Source organism: Suillus paluster (genome assembly GCF_016628075.1).
Source record: "Suillus paluster strain FC165 chromosome Unknown EDB91scaffold_4, whole genome shotgun sequence".
Classification (NCBI taxonomy): domain Eukaryota; kingdom Fungi; phylum Basidiomycota; class Agaricomycetes; order Boletales; family Suillaceae; genus Suillus; species Suillus paluster.
The window spans coordinates 515,862-532,263 of record NW_024537564.1 but is presented as its reverse complement, the minus strand read 5'-3'; the positions used below and the strand labels follow the sequence as shown (position 1 = coordinate 532,263).

The 16,402-nt window shown below is 50.0% G+C and overlaps 6 protein-coding genes across 6 annotated transcripts; 4 read left to right on the top strand and 2 right to left on the bottom strand.

Moving 5' to 3' along the window:
- Positions 1-20: 20 nt before the first annotated feature.
- EDB91DRAFT_1243213 (yeats family protein) lies at positions 21-985 on the top strand (the record flags this gene model as incomplete). The annotated part of the gene is made up of 4 exons (XM_041322266.1): positions 21-44; positions 109-337; positions 386-422; positions 472-985. 4 exons carry the CDS (start codon positions 21-23, stop codon positions 983-985), a joined length of 804 nt encoding a protein of 267 aa, XP_041182531.1.
- Positions 986-2,632: 1,647 nt separating this feature from the next.
- On the bottom strand, positions 2,633-4,365 carry EDB91DRAFT_1102605 (uncharacterized protein). The gene is made up of 6 exons (XM_041317288.1): positions 4,157-4,365; positions 3,983-4,106; positions 3,444-3,930; positions 3,284-3,389; positions 3,172-3,233; positions 2,633-3,115 (listed from the first exon to the last, which is right to left on the bottom strand). Exons 1-6 carry the CDS (start codon positions 4,275-4,277, stop codon positions 2,936-2,938), a joined length of 1,080 nt encoding a protein of 359 aa, XP_041182530.1. The 5' UTR covers positions 4,278-4,365; the 3' UTR covers positions 2,633-2,935.
- A 2,215-nt stretch (positions 4,366-6,580) lies between these two features.
- On the top strand, positions 6,581-8,902 carry EDB91DRAFT_1243211 (uncharacterized protein; the record flags this gene model as incomplete). The annotated part of the gene is made up of 5 exons (XM_041322265.1): positions 6,581-7,242; positions 7,291-7,711; positions 7,761-7,789; positions 7,839-8,098; positions 8,154-8,902. The coding sequence occupies 5 exons, from the start codon at positions 6,581-6,583 to the stop codon at positions 8,900-8,902; spliced, it is 2,121 nt and encodes a 706-aa protein (XP_041182529.1).
- A 193-nt stretch (positions 8,903-9,095) lies between these two features.
- On the bottom strand, positions 9,096-10,160 carry EDB91DRAFT_516602 (uncharacterized protein). The gene is made up of 4 exons (XM_041327548.1): positions 10,026-10,160; positions 9,863-9,979; positions 9,654-9,787; positions 9,096-9,598 (listed from the first exon to the last, which is right to left on the bottom strand). The coding sequence occupies exons 1-4, from the start codon at positions 10,075-10,077 to the stop codon at positions 9,290-9,292; spliced, it is 612 nt and encodes a 203-aa protein (XP_041182528.1). The 5' UTR covers positions 10,078-10,160; the 3' UTR covers positions 9,096-9,289.
- A 24-nt stretch (positions 10,161-10,184) lies between these two features.
- On the top strand, positions 10,185-11,850 carry EDB91DRAFT_1102598 (uncharacterized protein). Its single transcript, XM_041317287.1, has 5 exons — positions 10,185-10,365; positions 10,428-10,509; positions 10,565-11,488; positions 11,541-11,613; positions 11,670-11,850. The coding sequence occupies exons 1-5, from the start codon at positions 10,285-10,287 to the stop codon at positions 11,713-11,715; spliced, it is 1,206 nt and encodes a 401-aa protein (XP_041182527.1). The 5' UTR covers positions 10,185-10,284; the 3' UTR covers positions 11,716-11,850.
- A 2,217-nt stretch (positions 11,851-14,067) lies between these two features.
- On the top strand, positions 14,068-16,146 carry EDB91DRAFT_516547 (quinon protein alcohol dehydrogenase-like superfamily). Its single transcript, XM_041327547.1, has 5 exons — positions 14,068-14,294; positions 14,346-15,554; positions 15,609-15,650; positions 15,701-16,051; positions 16,101-16,146. The coding sequence occupies exons 1-4, from the start codon at positions 14,172-14,174 to the stop codon at positions 15,944-15,946; spliced, it is 1,620 nt and encodes a 539-aa protein (XP_041182526.1). The 5' UTR covers positions 14,068-14,171; the 3' UTR covers positions 15,947-16,051; positions 16,101-16,146.
- The last annotated feature ends 256 nt before the right edge of the window (positions 16,147-16,402 follow it).

The window sequence follows — 16,402 nt, the reverse complement described above, 5'->3', positions numbered from 1 at the left end:
CCCGAACCCATCCTTTGATCATGGCTGATCGCGTCCGTGTCCGAGTATGTTTACTATACTTTTAGTTTTATAGCTCCTGGCCCGCTCACTGTTTTCCGCAATGTCCAGGGTGTCACGATACATAGACCGATAATATATGGCAACACTGCAACAGTCCTTACTCCTGCTGAACGGGAAACTTCTCACTATCCCGACCACACTCATCGGTGGACAGTCGCAGTTCGCAGCGCCACGAGCGCACCAGACTCTGATGTTGTCGGTGGTGCAGACGATTTAGGATACTTCATAAAAAGAGTCACCTTCAAATTGCACGATACATATCCAAATCCAACCAGAAGTGAAGTCTCATTCTGATGTTTTCTGCAGTTGCTCACCGCGCCTATAGACATCGATAAGCCTCCATTTGAGGTATCAGAAACTGGGTACGCATTTTCCAAATACATGCGACACAAAGGTTGACGCGTTTCTCAGTTGGGGAGAGTTTGAGATTCAAATCCGCATCACGTTTGTAGCAGAGTCTGGCGAGAAAGCCACCACGCTATACCACCACCTCAAATTACATCCTTGGTCAATTACCTACCCTTTGCCCAATGCATCTTCAGTTCCCGCAGAGCCTGAAATTCCGTCTCCCGAGAACGCTGCAAAGTTTGGGCCTGTGCATAGCTGGCAATACGACGAGATTGTCTTTACAGATCCATTCCAAAATTTCCTTACTCTTCTCACAGCACATCCACCAACGCAACTCCCGAAAACGAGTTCAACCAAGAAGCCCATTCCCTTTCACTCGTCTAACCCTGCGTCACTGGAAGCGAGTCTAAAGGGTGGCGTACCGGAGTTCACCAGTGCCATGGAGAAAGAGGAGGCCGACAGGTTGGAAGAAGCGAAGGGCAAGATTGTCAAAGAGCAGGAGAAGTGGCGAAGCATCTTGATAGAAAAAGAAAAGGAACTCGAAAGACTTCAGAAGCTTCTTGCAGCGAAAGAGTGATCTTGCACAACTTGTTTTTAGCATGGACATGTATATTATGTGAGTGTTACTAGCAACTACCTCAAGCTCAAATGCGGATTCTCGCATCCTAATGTGTGATTTTCGGTGGCTCTATAGGTGATCCCTACATCTGGGAGCAACCTGAAAGGCACCTCGACACATTTGATTCGACTGCGAGTTTTGGATCAACCGGGTGCCTAAGCTCCATACCCGCACTTTGAAATATTCTGGCCCGCTTGCCGGGAGCGTGCCCACAACCATGACCATTATTTCGGTCGTTGGAGCATCAATCATCTCTGAAGCCCTCTAGAGCAACGAGCGCCAGTGTAGCCACCGTTTGTGATGTCTTCTCGTACAACGTGGCAATGTGATAGCTCTTTCTACTTCTACGCTGAGTGGCCGTGAGTGCAGACATTCCCCTCACCCCACTGATAATAACTGGGCTGTCGATACGCGCTCCTCACTATGCGCTTGGACTCGGGAATGGGGCAGACTACAGAGATGGTCAGGATGCCCCTGAGCCATCCAATGAATTGTTTGCGTCCGACCACTTTGAAGACCCGCTTAGCTAGGAATGCTTCGTCGTGCGTCTGTCTCTCGGATTCTGCGTATATTGACATATTTTTACACATTTCTCAGCAGGAACTTGATTTCGATGCGAAGGATGAGCAGTACCATGGAGTTCCATAGCTACTTCCTCCCTTTCATCGAAGACACCCATCATCGAAGACATCATTGACGAGATCGAGACTAACGTTCTACTAGGATCTCAAGTCCTACTGTGCCCCGTGGCTATCTATCTAGGCTCTGACACCTCTCATGGCAACTCAGCGCTTCGCCTCTCTCTTATTCGTACGCTCATGTTTTCATACATCTATCAGTAACTTGAGTCTGATTGCGATCGGTGCTGGGTAGTGCCCCCACTTTTGTCCCCAGAAACCGCATCGAAGATATTCCTGATGAGGCAGGCTGCCACTGTCTGCGGAGAGAAGAATAAGGCTCACGGGGCACAAGGGCCAACTCACAGAGTGCAGAGTAAGGCAATTCGGTGCCGCGTAATATTCGAATGCTCGTTGATTATTCTACGCGGTCGGATGGTACATATGCAACCATGATTTTGAGGATGGCTGATTCACGTGCGATGCGTTGTGCCCTAGATGCTGCAAGCCGCCTCCACGCGAACGTGTCCGCTACATCACCATAGAAGACCTCATCTTCCTCATTCGCCACGACCGTGGCAAGGTCATCCGTCTCCGGACATATCTCTCGTGGAAGGAAGTTCGCAAGCATGTCAAGCTCCGTACTCAGTGATCAGTGAGAGAGTATACGGCGGCCAGAGGCCCTTCAGTCACAAGGCTGTCCACAAACGACATCTTCCCTAGCCCATATATTGTGTTGCAGGGGTGGATGAGGGATGTGAGACGCGTACTGGTGAGGAACTTTCGCTCGGGATGGGCAAGTTGCCCTTGGGTCCATCCAGGAGAAAAGTATTGAGCATTGATAGCCCTGTGAGGGACAGAAAGCTGGCAGTGCACACCAAAAGCCTCATCTGTACGTACTTCATACCGAGGTGTTCTTGCACTTCTCTTCACTATCTATGCTCAGGGTAACGGGACGAAAACTTTGCTCCGAGTGACACTGGCATAAAAGCCTGTTACCGAATGTACATTGTAAGGTACAACTCGGGATGACAGCGATTTCCTCTATTCCAAGATCTCCATTGCTCGAGTGGCAGTGAATTTGTTCAGAATCAAACGCATTCGGCCCTTATCGAAATGCTGCAACCGCTTTTGCATTGGGCAGCGCCGAAAACATTATCTGTACCAGCTGGCCGAATGTCACTACCCAAGATGACATTATTCGTGTGTGATAATATGTCTAGAAGTCATTCGTTGTAAAAATGCGGTAAGTGTGCCAAGCACAGCGGTATTTAGAATGATTGAAATCGTGTTATCGTTTTCGCCCCTTCCCTGCGTTTCGTCCACCACCTTTTGATTCATCCGTTTGCTCTAAGAAGCCGCCGAGTTCTAGTGCATTGCGGGCAGCATGATTAATGTGCTTGAAACGATCAGGACCTAGGTGGATTCCACCAAACCACCGCGTCACAACAACGAGAACGTTATTGATCTCCTGTATCGCAAATCCGAAATTATGATCTATGTAGGAGTTGACATCGCCGTACGCACCAAGATGGAGAGTAAGTGGGCTAGTCGACTACCTGCTGCAGTTTCCCCATCGTCATCGTTATCTAACAAATATCAATCCCGTATTTTCGGAAAAAAGAATTGCGATGCATACCTTGGTGGAGCACGCTACCAACCTGGCAACGCCAAGCGTTGATGATGGGGTGAGCAGCGCGGGATACATGTCGGTCTGACATTATATTGTTCAAAATGAGTGGTACCTTGCGCACAGTCGGTCAGCCAAATATCAGTCTGCCGTAAATTCTGTACAACACCTGCGATGGATGAGATATTCGACATGCACGGCCAATAAAGACGCTCTTTCTATCCACGATGGGTTCAGCTTCGACGATTTTGATATCTTCCGGTAAAGCAGCGTCGAAAGATACTTGATTATTTTGGTCAACAGTCACTGATGATAGTGCAAGAGGCTCTTCAGATTCGACCACGACGTGGTTGCGGGTAAGTGCATCCTCCCTGAGTAGTTCTCCAGCCGTCTCTCTGCTTATTTTGTCTTCATACCACACTTCGCATCGCTCCAGCACATTTTGTAGTCCGTCAAAAACACACACACTTTCCGGCGTCCATTCCACTCCTGAGACAGATATGAACGTACGCAATATAGATCCGAAAAGCGAGGAGTCGACGCCAAAAGCGCCGATATATCGAGAAAGCAGCTGCAGTTGAGGGGGGCTTGAGGCAGGATATGCTGGGGGAATTGAGACCAAGATACGTATTAAGATATCTTCATGAGATGGAAGACTTCCGGGGTAGGTGTCGGAACAAAAATCGGGAATTGCAAGGACACACTCACTTGAGTGAAACCTTATAACGAATGGCCTCTGAAGCACTAGATGAGGGACTGGGATTATTTTTTGGGCTTCCGGGCGAAGAATGGTATAGACCAATGGCATGGTCTCCATATATGGACTGAAGAACTGCAATGATGAGGACACCCATCGAATAAGTTGGTCGCCTTAGATCTTACCGTCGATCTCAGAAGCGACAGATTCGAGGTCAGATCGTTGCATCAATTTCGCGATGAAGTCCCTTAGCTCAGTTGCAGCGTCAGTTGACTGAGTGTCTTGTTCAGAGACTTCGTTATCCATAGCAGTGGCGATGGGCTCCAAAGCTAGAGTCTACTAACTGAGTCTTGCACACGATTTGAGAACCCCAAGTCTGCGAAGGGTGCCGGTGTGAAAGCCGGCATAAATTTTGAAGTCCGCGGCCTATCATGCTTCCGGACTGACAAGTTACAATTGCAATATACATACAGTACACTTGCTCATAACGCATAACGCATAATAATTAATAACAAATCAGAACACAATAAATTTTGGCAGACAAAGCGATCCATCAGTAGCCATACATCTGGTCCACATATTGTTGTCAGTGGATTGATTTGTGTGCCAAAAGATATTTTTTTAGGAATTTGTTTTGATTTTTCATAATTATGCGTTATGAGCAAGTGTACTGTACATACCATGTAGCTTGCATTGACAGACAGGTAGCATGGCGAATGTCCTCTTGGTAGGATACTTATGCTCACGGGAAAATTGACATGTTAGACACATGTAGATGAGGGTTGTACATTACGGTGAATGAGGCTGTATACGCTGTCATGTCATGTCGACGGACCAATGTTGGACTCAATAGATTAGAAGTCTTCAACTGGCAGATTCCCACCACTAGTTCCCTTGTGGTCTGTTCGTGGAAGCACGGCGCGTGAAAATTCCCAGTAATTTGGATTCCTGTTTGATGAGGATGTGTGAAAGATCTGTGAAAAATAGGGCGAGATTCTAGAGCTGCAGGGGGCGGGTGTATCAAGAGTAACATTTCATGATACGGCGGGTAAAAGACGACATTACGAGGCAGATACGGATTGCAATGTGTCTCGGGAAGTTTGAGCGTGTCGACATGAACACATGTGAACTTGAAGACATGTCCAGAAACTCTGGATCCGCACGTATTCGAGCATTTATTATCGGATGGCTCATAGTCGGTATGCCCGACAGCCCTAATGCAGCCGAACCATCGTACTAGCGGCTAAAATCGTGCCCTCCCAGTTCAAGTGTACGACAAATTCCGTGCACGTGTCGAAAGTAAGTCGACTGCAAAGCCCGTACCGAGTATTCATTGTAACCAATAGGCACGGGCGGCCATGGTGCATATCTGGTTCATAGTATATCTGGCTGTCTCATGAGATGATGACCCTGTCTTCCGCGGTGCGCCGTCCAAGAAAAGGCTGTATGGGAATGAGGTTCAACATGACCCTGATATTACTCGATCATCGCCTCGAAACAGACCCAGGGTACTTATACAGATGGTTTGCGGATGCGTGGCGAGTACATGTCATTGTGCTGAGCAAGCTTGATTTTTAACGAGACCATCTTTCATCCGCTTGGAAGTCCGAGTCGGCTGTAATTTTTTTTAGTGATCGTTAGTTTCTGTTCTTCGCAAAAATACTGTGCTTACTTTGAACCGACCATGAGGCTGATGTGGCATTGTGTATGAAGCTTAACCTCGAAAAGGGTTGCGAGCCAGGCCTCGCGGCTGTGTTTGACAGCTCAGTTGCTACAAGTTGAAAGCACGAGCTAAATGTGCTTCTCATTGAAGATCCGATAACTGTTGGGAGTAGAAGAAGCCATACTCATTTGGCATGTGCCATCTATGCGCTCGACTGTAAAAATCCACGAAGGTCGGAAGGTGCCTGACCGCTTCTCATAGATAAAAATACAACCAACAAAAATACCTCAAACCTGCCTTCATGAATCATAAATGAATAATCACACAGTCACAAAGCTGGGCTGTCGAAGCCGAGATTAGAGGTAGTCAATCAAACATTGAGCTTGAAGATGGGAGACTTGTATGGTCCTGCATTTACCATATGATTAGGATCTCAGTTTGTGGTCTTTGAAAATCCGAGTGAAGTCAAGACACCAAGTTTCACGTCGTGCCTGATTTAGAGCCACTAGAAGAAGACGCCTGGAAGAACAAATGGATTAGATCCGCCGAACTCTGGAATGATCTGACGAAGCAGACTAACCGATCAAATTGATCTACATTGGATGATAGCCCATGAAAGTCGTCTTTTACTCGTTGGAAAATTTGAAGCACCATACCAGCATCGTTAAACCCATGAAAGGTAAGGCGAACGTTCATGTGGAGCGGGAGCATAGACCGGCAAGCAATAGTACGTACTAGACTACAACTTATTAGTGTCCCTTTTCGGCGCCTGCGGCTCATGCCGTGCCGCTTCAACGCCTATAGTCAGCACAGTGACATAACACGGCCCACGCCATAATCATTCGAAACACATAAACTTGTCTTTATCCTTCACCTTCAGTACCAGGTAACATCAACCTGTGGTCAGCTGCGAAGAAAATTCACGCTTCGAAGCAGCTCATCAAAAATGGGAGTTTCTGATGCAGGAGAACAGACTACAGTTTCTACAGGCAGCAAAAGGGCGCATAGCCCCAGGACTGCGCCTGCCAAGCGTGCAAAGGCAGCTCAGGCTTGCTTATCATGCAGGAAGCATAAAACACGCTGCGAAATGCTTGACGGAGACAACTCGGGCGCTCAGTGCCATCGATGTAAAGTCCTCACCCTCCCTTGCTCCTTCGAAGAAAATGGCGCTCCGTCGAATGATCGGGCAGGGCCTTCCTCCCGCCCTGCACACACACCGGACATCCGTTCCATGCGCGAGGACCGGCGTCAGTCCGTCCCTATTTCCCAAAAATCCCATGATATACCAATGGACGACTCTCGCGCGCATCCAGGTCCCAGTTATTCAAGGAATTGGGACTCTAGCTCCAACACCCTCCCGCCATTTCACAGATCTCAGCCCCAAGAGGAAGAGGTTGACCTTCTAGACCCTGAACGCTTACTGCCTGAGCGCCACAAGCCGTGGGGATTTTTAAAACTCCCTGGTGGCTTCGACGGTACCATGGTGCCTATGTTGGCTATGCAGGCGCTTACTCGTGCAGGTTCGATTGATGACTCCTCACGGAGTAAGGTGGATCAGGCATTGCTCCATATTCTTGGGCGGGAGCAGATAAATTATCTGACCGAAATGTAAGTCTTGACAGCCTATTCCCTATGAGGCAACTCATTTTGTCACAGTTTCGAGGAACGTTACGCTCCGTGGCTCAATCTACAGCCTAGTCAGCAACCAGAAGGACCACTTCTCAAACTTGCCCAGTGCTGCGTTGCATCACGACATCTCGGACCTTCGACACGCTCGGTAGTCTCTCCTCAGCTATACCGTCTGGCAGACGAGTACATCTTCAAACAGGCTTATCACCCCTTGCCATCTACGGATGCAATACACGCCGTGCTCGTACTTTCGTTATGGGAACCCATAGGGGATCCAACGACAAAGGAGTCGCGCGACGGTCGATTAATTGCGTCGACCGCCGTCAGCATGGCAATGAACCTCCGTCTCAGCGAGGCCATGGTATATTCTAAAACTCTCCGGAGGCAGAAAAAACCGAATGAACTTCCTAGCGAAGAGCTGATGGAAGCTATTGACAAAGCACGCCTTGTACGTCCCAACTGACTCTCAATCGATTAAGCTGAACTTCTGACTGTAGTGGTTCGCATTGAACAATGTTGAGTCAATGTTTGTATAGCTGTAATCTACTTGGTGCCCCCAGCTGATGAATTTATAGGCTTTGTGTGGGTACAGGGCGCAGCCCCATATCGGATTGCGATAGTCTTATACATGACGCCATCGATACAACGTCGGTCGCAACGATCGGGGCTGGTCGCGATATGCGTCTCACTTTAATCTCCCAAATGTTTGCCGCCACGCAATACGGACTCTCCATACGCCTCCGTTCAGCAGAGGAAATCGGCGTCTTCTACAAAGAAGTGCTCAACTTCTTGATGCGAATGGACGTGATCGAACGCCTTATCTATCCACTCCCAGGTATGAACACCACGTCCTCCGCCTTTGAAAGCTTAAGTCTGAACCCTGACGCCAGTCTTAGCAGAGCACGAGGTCTTCTTCTTCACGATGTTGCAAGTCTACTATCAGTCCTGCCGGTTGCTGGTCCTGGTACATGCCCTGATGGAAACGAAGATTGTGATTTCCAAGTGTGACCAGCAAAACCCTTGGTTCCTCGTCGCAGAGCACAATGGAATCAACCTCGCACGGAGTTGGGGTCACCATGCACTTGTCCTATCTGAAGGCATCCTCATCACTGCACTATCACGACCTGAGCTCATGCTCCTCAGCGCTGCACCAGATAATTTCTTCTCAATGCTCACCCTCGCAACATTCTTCGTCATCCTCAGCAAGTGGTCCGTGATGGAAAACGCCGGCGAGCAGCTTCCTGGGTCTAGTGACAGCATCCTGGCTCGGACGATCGATCGCATGCGACAGGTGAGCGCAGCTCCGGACCATGTTCCCGCAAAATGTGCTCGAGTCATCGAGGCTGGCGTGTTGAGTTTCCGGCGGCGCTCATCGGAGAAATCAGAGGCAGATTCGCGAGAGTTCAACCGGCCGTTACTCGAGCATTTCGACACAGCCGCACGCGACTTCCGAGAGCGTGTTTCAGCACCCGCTGCGCCCTCAGGGTACCCCGCGGAACAGCTGTACTCGCATACCCCGCAGTCATTCCCGTCGTTCCCAATCAACGACCCAAATTACTTCATGAATTCGGACATTTTCCTTGACAACGATTTTTGGTCGTCGTTCATGTCGAACTTGAGCGAGGGGAAGGGTAGATAACAGGGGTAGGATTGTGAATTTACTGTAATGTCTTTTTTGTTAGTATTTTGGATCTCTAGTAATGTACGACGCAAGTACTTTTTTTGATAGACCATGTAGATGTAGATGTAGCACGTTCGCTCACTCTACATATGTCATGTATTGGCTTACTATACGACATTCCTCTGGGACTGAATGTATCATCGCAGCTCTTCTTGATCTTCTTGCACTGCGTATATTTTTACAAGGTATTCGGCGATCCGTTTTAAGTTCCGAACATGAAAGATAGGCGATAGGATTGTCGAACGACGAAACGGGCTTTTATGAATCGCCGAAGTTGACCTCAAGAGATTGCTGATGCGATGGGGGTCGGATCAGCAATGGTTATCCCCGTGTGCTGAGTATCTATCAGCCGGCAGAAGGTGGATCAGGAAGCATATCGATATCAGACCCCGGGACACGCCGTGGGATGGGCTTGATAGGGCGGGAGGCAATAGCTTTTATGTGCATCGACGAGTTTGAACTGTTGCCCGAATCCGAGTCTGAGTCCGATTCTGAGTCTGATTCTGAAGAGGACGAGTCGGGTGAGGACAACGACGAAGAAGACGAATCTTCTTCTGAGGCGCTCTCGGAATCGTCATCATCTGACTGAGAGCTGGAAAAGGAATTGGAGTCTGAGTCCTTGGGCCGCGTCTCTAAGACGCCCAGGCCGAGGTTCTGTAGATGTATCGTAAGCTTTTATGTGCTTTGGAAATTAGGGGCGGGGACTTGCCATTTCGATATACTGCTCTGCGTCTTCTTCGATGTTCTCGATGTCTACGCTGGATGGGTTATCCCGGATGCGCTGTGCAAGCGTATCGTTCTCTGCTTTGAGGCGGGGGAGGAAGTCCCGGACGCGTGTGAGTACTGTCCATCGAAACAAACCCATGGTTAGTTTTGAGGAGGGTAATAAAGAGGCAAATGTGAAGAAAGACGACGTACATTCGCTTGGTGGGTCCACCGCAAACGTTTTTCGCTCGCCAAAGTCAAATGCGGGAGGAACAGCATTGGATGTATTCCTAGAGGGTGAAGAGCTGTTCAATTGCTCGAGGAGGTTGCCTAGATGACAGTAAGCCAGATATAGGGACGAGACGGACTTGCTTACCGATTCTTTGCTGTCTCTCTTCGTCGTCCTCGACTTCGAGTTTGGGTGCCATGATAACTAGATATGAAAAAGTTTGATGCTGCGGTTTGATAGTCTAACCCTGTTGAGGTGGACGAATGAAAATGAAAGGAGGTCAATGTCCGAATTTGGTAACCAAGGCTTTCGTCGCGTCTAGTATCAACGAGCGCGCATACTACTTAACAGCCCACAGCAAGGCCATCATTTTCTCTAGCCTCCTAGCTACAATTTGAGCTGCACTATGCCTCAGCCGCCACGTATTCGTGTCGTTGTGCAGCTCCCTTACAACCGTCCTGACCACCCGCTCCCCGATCCTCCCCATGTGCGTATCTGGGATCGTAGCAGTTCTCTTAGCTCTAGGCTAAACCAGCATATTTTACGCAGATTGAATGGAACACAGAGAAGGCTAATATTCTATGGGAGGTTATCGCACTCTCTCGGACGAGCGATAACGGTGGTACGGATTGTGAGTAGCCCACCCAGTTGATATAGACAAAGAACCTATACCCAATTACCAACAGGGAAAGGCCTCGCAGCACATCTTGAAGTACCGCTTCCGTATCTACTCTACCGCGCCCAGGCTAGATACGAAGATGACCTCCGGGGGCTGCAAGGCTTCCACGCTGGTCATCAACTGAACCAGCCCCCCACCAAGTCCACAGAGGTTACACCCGTCCTCCCAGAGCGCCCCCTCTCGATTAAGATCCCTGCTGCACGCGTCGGCTCCCTCAACAGCGCCCGTAGACTCTCCTCTTCCAGGCTGGCAACACCTCTCGGCGTCCGTGCACGGCTTAACTCTCTCACCCAACATAACTCCGCCCAATCGTCCAAGAAGGCATCTTCCTCATCAACGTCTACTCTTCAGGGAGCTCAACCTAAGAGACCCCTGCGCTTGCCCTCTCCGTTTTCATCCGATGAGAGCGACTCTGAGGATGAGCAGGCAGCCAAGGAAGAAGAAGCGGACCGTGCGGCGGAGGAAGATGAAGCTCTTTCACGCAAGCTTGCAAGTCTGCAGCGCATGATGACGAGCGAGGCTCTCGGCCTTGTCAGCTCGCCACTTTCCCCTGAGAAGGGCAAGGCCCGGGATGTGATCCGTGGGCGTGCGCCAGTGCCTATATCCCGCGCTGGTCGCGAGGGCGATGACATTATAGGCTTCAGACGCAACGATGAGGGCTTCAGACGCGAAGAGCGGAACCGTGATCACAGCGCGTCTGTCTCAAGTGCATCTTCTCCGCAGGGTTCGATCCCCTCGATCCCTTCTCCCCCGCCTGAATCCCAGTCTCCAATGGCCCGGCACCTCTCTACGAGCAAGTCGAGCAGCCCACCAACAGTGTCGACGCGGAATGCACGGGGGCTATCGCACATGCGTTATGCACCACTCGCAGGGCTCAGCGAGCAGGAGAGCAGTCATGGGAGCTCAGCATCGAGCTTCAGTGACATAAGTGGTGTGTTTTCCTTTGATCTTCAGTCTCCCCATTAGTGTTAATATTGTTGTAGATACAAGCTTTTCAGCGTCGGCGTTAGAGAGCGCATTGATGTCAAATGTCCCTGCGGGGGCAGGGTCCCGTCTGTAAGTGTTCCATGCGCGTTTCTTGTATAGCGCTCATGAGGAATTGTCCTTCATAGGTCTGCAATTGCAAGAAGTAGGTTCGTACGTGGGGTGCGGTTGTAACATATCTCCTTCTCAGTAGACTTAACCATAGTCCATTTTATTATTTTCTATTGATGAGCTTCGTTCTAAGGAATCTGTATCACTATCGCTCTTATCATGTATCAATTTCTAATACTCGGGGTTTATCAACCTAGATCAGACCGACACGTCAGAGCTGACGCATTCAGCGTGCTTTGCTTCTACATCATTCGAGCGTGTTCTCGTCCGCGATGACCATGCTTACTAGGTGCTTGCGCATCAGGATAGCATTTTCAGAATACAAAGGCGCTTGAGCTGAGATAAAGCGCCAAGGTTGTGGCCCTCTGCGAGTCGATCATCAGTCACGTTCACTGCTTTCTCTCTTGATCATCATTCACCGTATTACCCATAAATTCGACTCCCTCGAGACTCTAAGCTCTAGCTCACCCTTTCATACTGGTTTCGAGCCACATATACTGGTAGACAGCGAACGCAACGATGCAGTTGACGTTCGTGACGGATTTAGGCCAGTCATATGCTGTAGACATCGACCCCGACATGGAGCTTGAGAACGTGATGGCTCTGCTAGAGGCAGAGGTGAGCCACTTGCATCTGTCCCAATTCCATCCAGCACTTAACCTATGCCCTCCTCTTTACCTGCTCTACATTACTCTGCTCGTACGATCTCCCACGCGGCACTCTCTATGTCGCTGGATCAAACAGTCAAGTATACCCCCCAGCGAACAAAGCATCTCCCATAACGGGCGTGAACTTACGGACCCCAAGGCAACCATCCAGGCGCTTGGTGTGGGGGAGCACGCTATGCTACTCTTGCGCAGGCGTGTCAACGTCCCCGGACCTCAAGGCAGGTGAGCACTATATCATGTTCGGGGCATACCTTGTATGTACATATTGATGACCCTTCACAGACCCATAGAACAAGATGCAGAGATGATGAGACTGCAAGTGCTTGGAGATCCGCAACTTATGAGACAATTACAAGAGGTGCACCACTATCACTTCTTCCATCGCTTAGTTCTCGCTGAGCATCCATCATTCAGACACAACCAGAAATAGCCGCCGCCGCTCAATCCAACCCCACACGTTTCGCAGAGCTCCTGCGACAGCATCGCGACCGTGGACAACAAGCTGAGCTTGACAGACAGCGGGAGATCACAGCTCTTAATGCTGACCCATTCGACGTGGAGGCGCAGCGTCGTATTGAAGAGGCTATTCGTCAGCAAGCAGTCATGGAGAATATGGAGCATGCACTTGAATATTCCCCGGAAGCGTTTGGGCGGGTGACGATGCTTTAGTGAGTCTTTGTCTGACCTGAGAGTGTAGATGTGTTTATGGAGGACAGCGTGCCGGTGGAGGTGAACTCACATCCCGTGAAGGCGTTCGTGGACAGCGGAGCACAGCAGACAATCAGTGTGTCTCCTTCCCCACCCTGTGTGTCTCGCTGACTTGACTTGTGTAGTGAGCCCCGGATGCGCAGAAGCATGCGGGTCCGTTGCTTTTCATCTGTCCCTAGATGAAAACTGACGTATGACAGGATAATGCGTCTCATTGACGGGCGCTTTGCAGGCATCGCACGTGGAGTGGGGACTGCGAAGATTCTAGGGCGCGTACATAGTGCACAGCTGCGACTTGCAGACTTATATTTGCCGTGTTCATTCACGATAATGGAGGTCAGTCTACTTTCCTTTCTATTCCCAGGTATCTTCCCCGAATGAGAAGCTCACATACACTCAAGGGTCGCGATGTAGATCTTCTTCTCGGGCTCGATATGCTGAAGGCGCACCAAGCATGCATCGACCTTGAAAAATCTGTGCTACGTATCCAAGGTCGCGAAGTCCGCTTCCTCTCTGAACACGAGCTCCCCGAGCAAGCACGGATGATCGATTCGGGCGTGGAAGATCCAAGTGCATCCACGTCAGGCTCTTCAAGTAGCGCAGCGCAACCTGCACAAACGAGTGCTGGTGGAAACGTTGGGACTAGTGGGCCGTCGTTCCCAGGTGGAGGAAACACGCTGGGATCGGCGCCTACGCCGCGTGCACCGACGCGTCCTGCTGCAGCGCAATCACGACACCCTGAATCTGCGATCGAGCTGATTATGGGGCTTGGTGTGTCGAGAGAGGTGGCGGTTAGTATGTTGGATGCGGCGGGTGGGAATGTGGACGCTGCTGCGAGTTTGTTATTCTGAGTTCTAGACTTGGGAGGAGAAGTCTGGTGCGGAAAAGACATTCTTGGATTGGAGATTGCAAAATGTACGATGTCATGGATCATGATGTAACTGCGGTCATATGTTACCCAGTGAAAACAGCAATTGCAGAAGGATGCCTGAGCTGATGTTGCAACATACGCCGCAAACGGCGATTAGACTGGCGCTCGTTGGTAATACGTATACTCTACAGGACTCGATTGGGACTCAAGGACTCCAGAATGGAAATGGACTCCGAAGTGGTTTAAAGTAGTAAAAGTTATGCACAGCTGCCATGCAGAAGGGGCGTGTTAGCAGATACTCTCATACGTATACTTACAAGAAGGAAGGAGCGTCAGACGCGCACATATTCAATCAGGCAGATCCCTCGCCCCTTCCCCAAGTTGCTAGACTCTTGGTAACATCAAACGATCTGAACATTCAGCACTGCTGAACTGACGATAATCAGACGATTAGCTTCTGCACAGACTGCAGGCGAAGTTGTACCACCTTTGACACTATCCACGTCAGGCCATACTATCAACACACGAAGAGACCTCACCAACGATACTTCGAACACTTACTAATAAAAAGTTGCCCGTACTTGTTAACCTCGCTGGCAGAGACACCGGCCATGGCTTCCAGATCGATACAGCCCGCTGCAGCAGCAAAGAAATCAATTCTGACACCCGTGTTGACCCTAGAGGGTCACAAAGACAATGTTCCGTCCATATCCTACTTTCCGGATGGCAAGCAAATAATCAGCGGATCCTTGGACAAGACCGTTCGGCGATGGGACCTGCAGGCTGGTAAGGAGATTGAGGAAGCGCGGCATTTTTGTGAGCAGGATGTACGGGTGGTGGCGGTATCTAGGGATGGGCAATGGGTTGTCACTGCTGGTGGAGATGACGATCACGGGGAGCTCAAAGCCTATGAAGTTGAGACGGGCATCGTGAAGACATTTCAAGGTCACTCAAAGAGGATTACCTGCATCGATATCTCCATGGACAGCACGCTACTGGCGAGCGGGTCGGATGATCATGGAGTGCGAATATGGAGCTTGCACACTGGCAAACTCGTGGCTGGTCCATTCAAGAGTGGTTTTATTCTAGCTACGACAGGCGCAGTTCGATTCTCGCAAGACTCGAAGAAACTTGCAGTCGCCAGCTCAATTGTGGCAAAGTGCCTTGATGTGTGGGATGTCGAGGCACAGGAACTGGATGTCTCAGTTGGTAAAAGTCACTCCGGGGGAGTGACATTTGCGCCCATATTCTGGACAACGAAAGACAAAACCATCGTAGCCGCTTTCAGTTTCACGGATGACTCGGACGCCAAGACGATCTATGAATTTGACGCGTCTACGCTGGAGACTGTCAGAGCTCCCTTCGAAGGGCACAAAACGACCATCACAGGTCTCGCACTTTCATTCGATTGTGCTCTCCTCGCTAGCGCTTCAAACGACAACACCATCAAACTCTGGGCCTTCGAGTCCCGCCAGCTCCTCGCATCGTTCCACGGTCAGAATCCAAACCACCCGATCTACGGTCAGAGTCCAAACCGCATTGTCCTCTCACCCGATTCACGCCAATTGGCTTACACCACCTATACTGGCAACAAGATTCATATATGCGACACTCCACCCGAAATTCTTGCTAGCATCTGTGCACAGAAAGCTAACGTATGCATTCACTCGCATAGATTTATCTGTTTGTGCACTAACATTGTCGTGCAGGCCAGTACACCTAAAGATCCACGCCTCGCTAATCTACTCAATGCAAGTGATCCCTACTCATCTACACCATTCTGTTGATCCCATTATTGCAGTCCGACGCGACGCGTCATGCTGTGCGTCGTAATCCAGCGACACCGTCTGTCAGACGTCCCGGCCCCCGTCCGCAAAGACAGCTGTCTACAGTAGACCCACACCAATCAGCTTTCCTTCGCTACCTCCGCAAACTCCTTCATTCTTCCGAATCCCGCATAAACGCAGTTCCTCCTGTTCTGAATGATCAGCCTCGTAATCTTCTGGATGTATGTCTCTTGTACCTGTTTGCTCCGCAGCTGACTTGACGTGTCTCCTTGTAGTTCCCTGTTACATTGGCCCTACCTTCCAATCGCTTTTTATTGGCGCAGGCATCGACTCGGGGGCATTCACATAAGGATCCCCGCGAGAATGTGAGTGTCTACTCCTCTAGTTTCCAATTATCTACTCACATCTTGTCAGTCTCGACCGACAGAGCCGCCCACCACTTTATCCTCTGGCACCGCCTCCAGTGCTGGCCTACACCGCATATTCACCTGGTGGCCCGTTCGTGCAGGTCAGGCTCGGCCACCTATTATTGATGTCCCTCTTGCGTGGGGTGATTTGGTGCGCTCAAATGATTTTATAGCCGTATTCGAGGTCTCATCCACTCGTTTTCAGCGCCATGCTGCAGCAGGTGCTCCCAGCCATATTGACGATGACTTGATACGTGATGAAGACTATGTTCCGGACCCCAATTCACAAACATCATCCGCAGGAGCGCA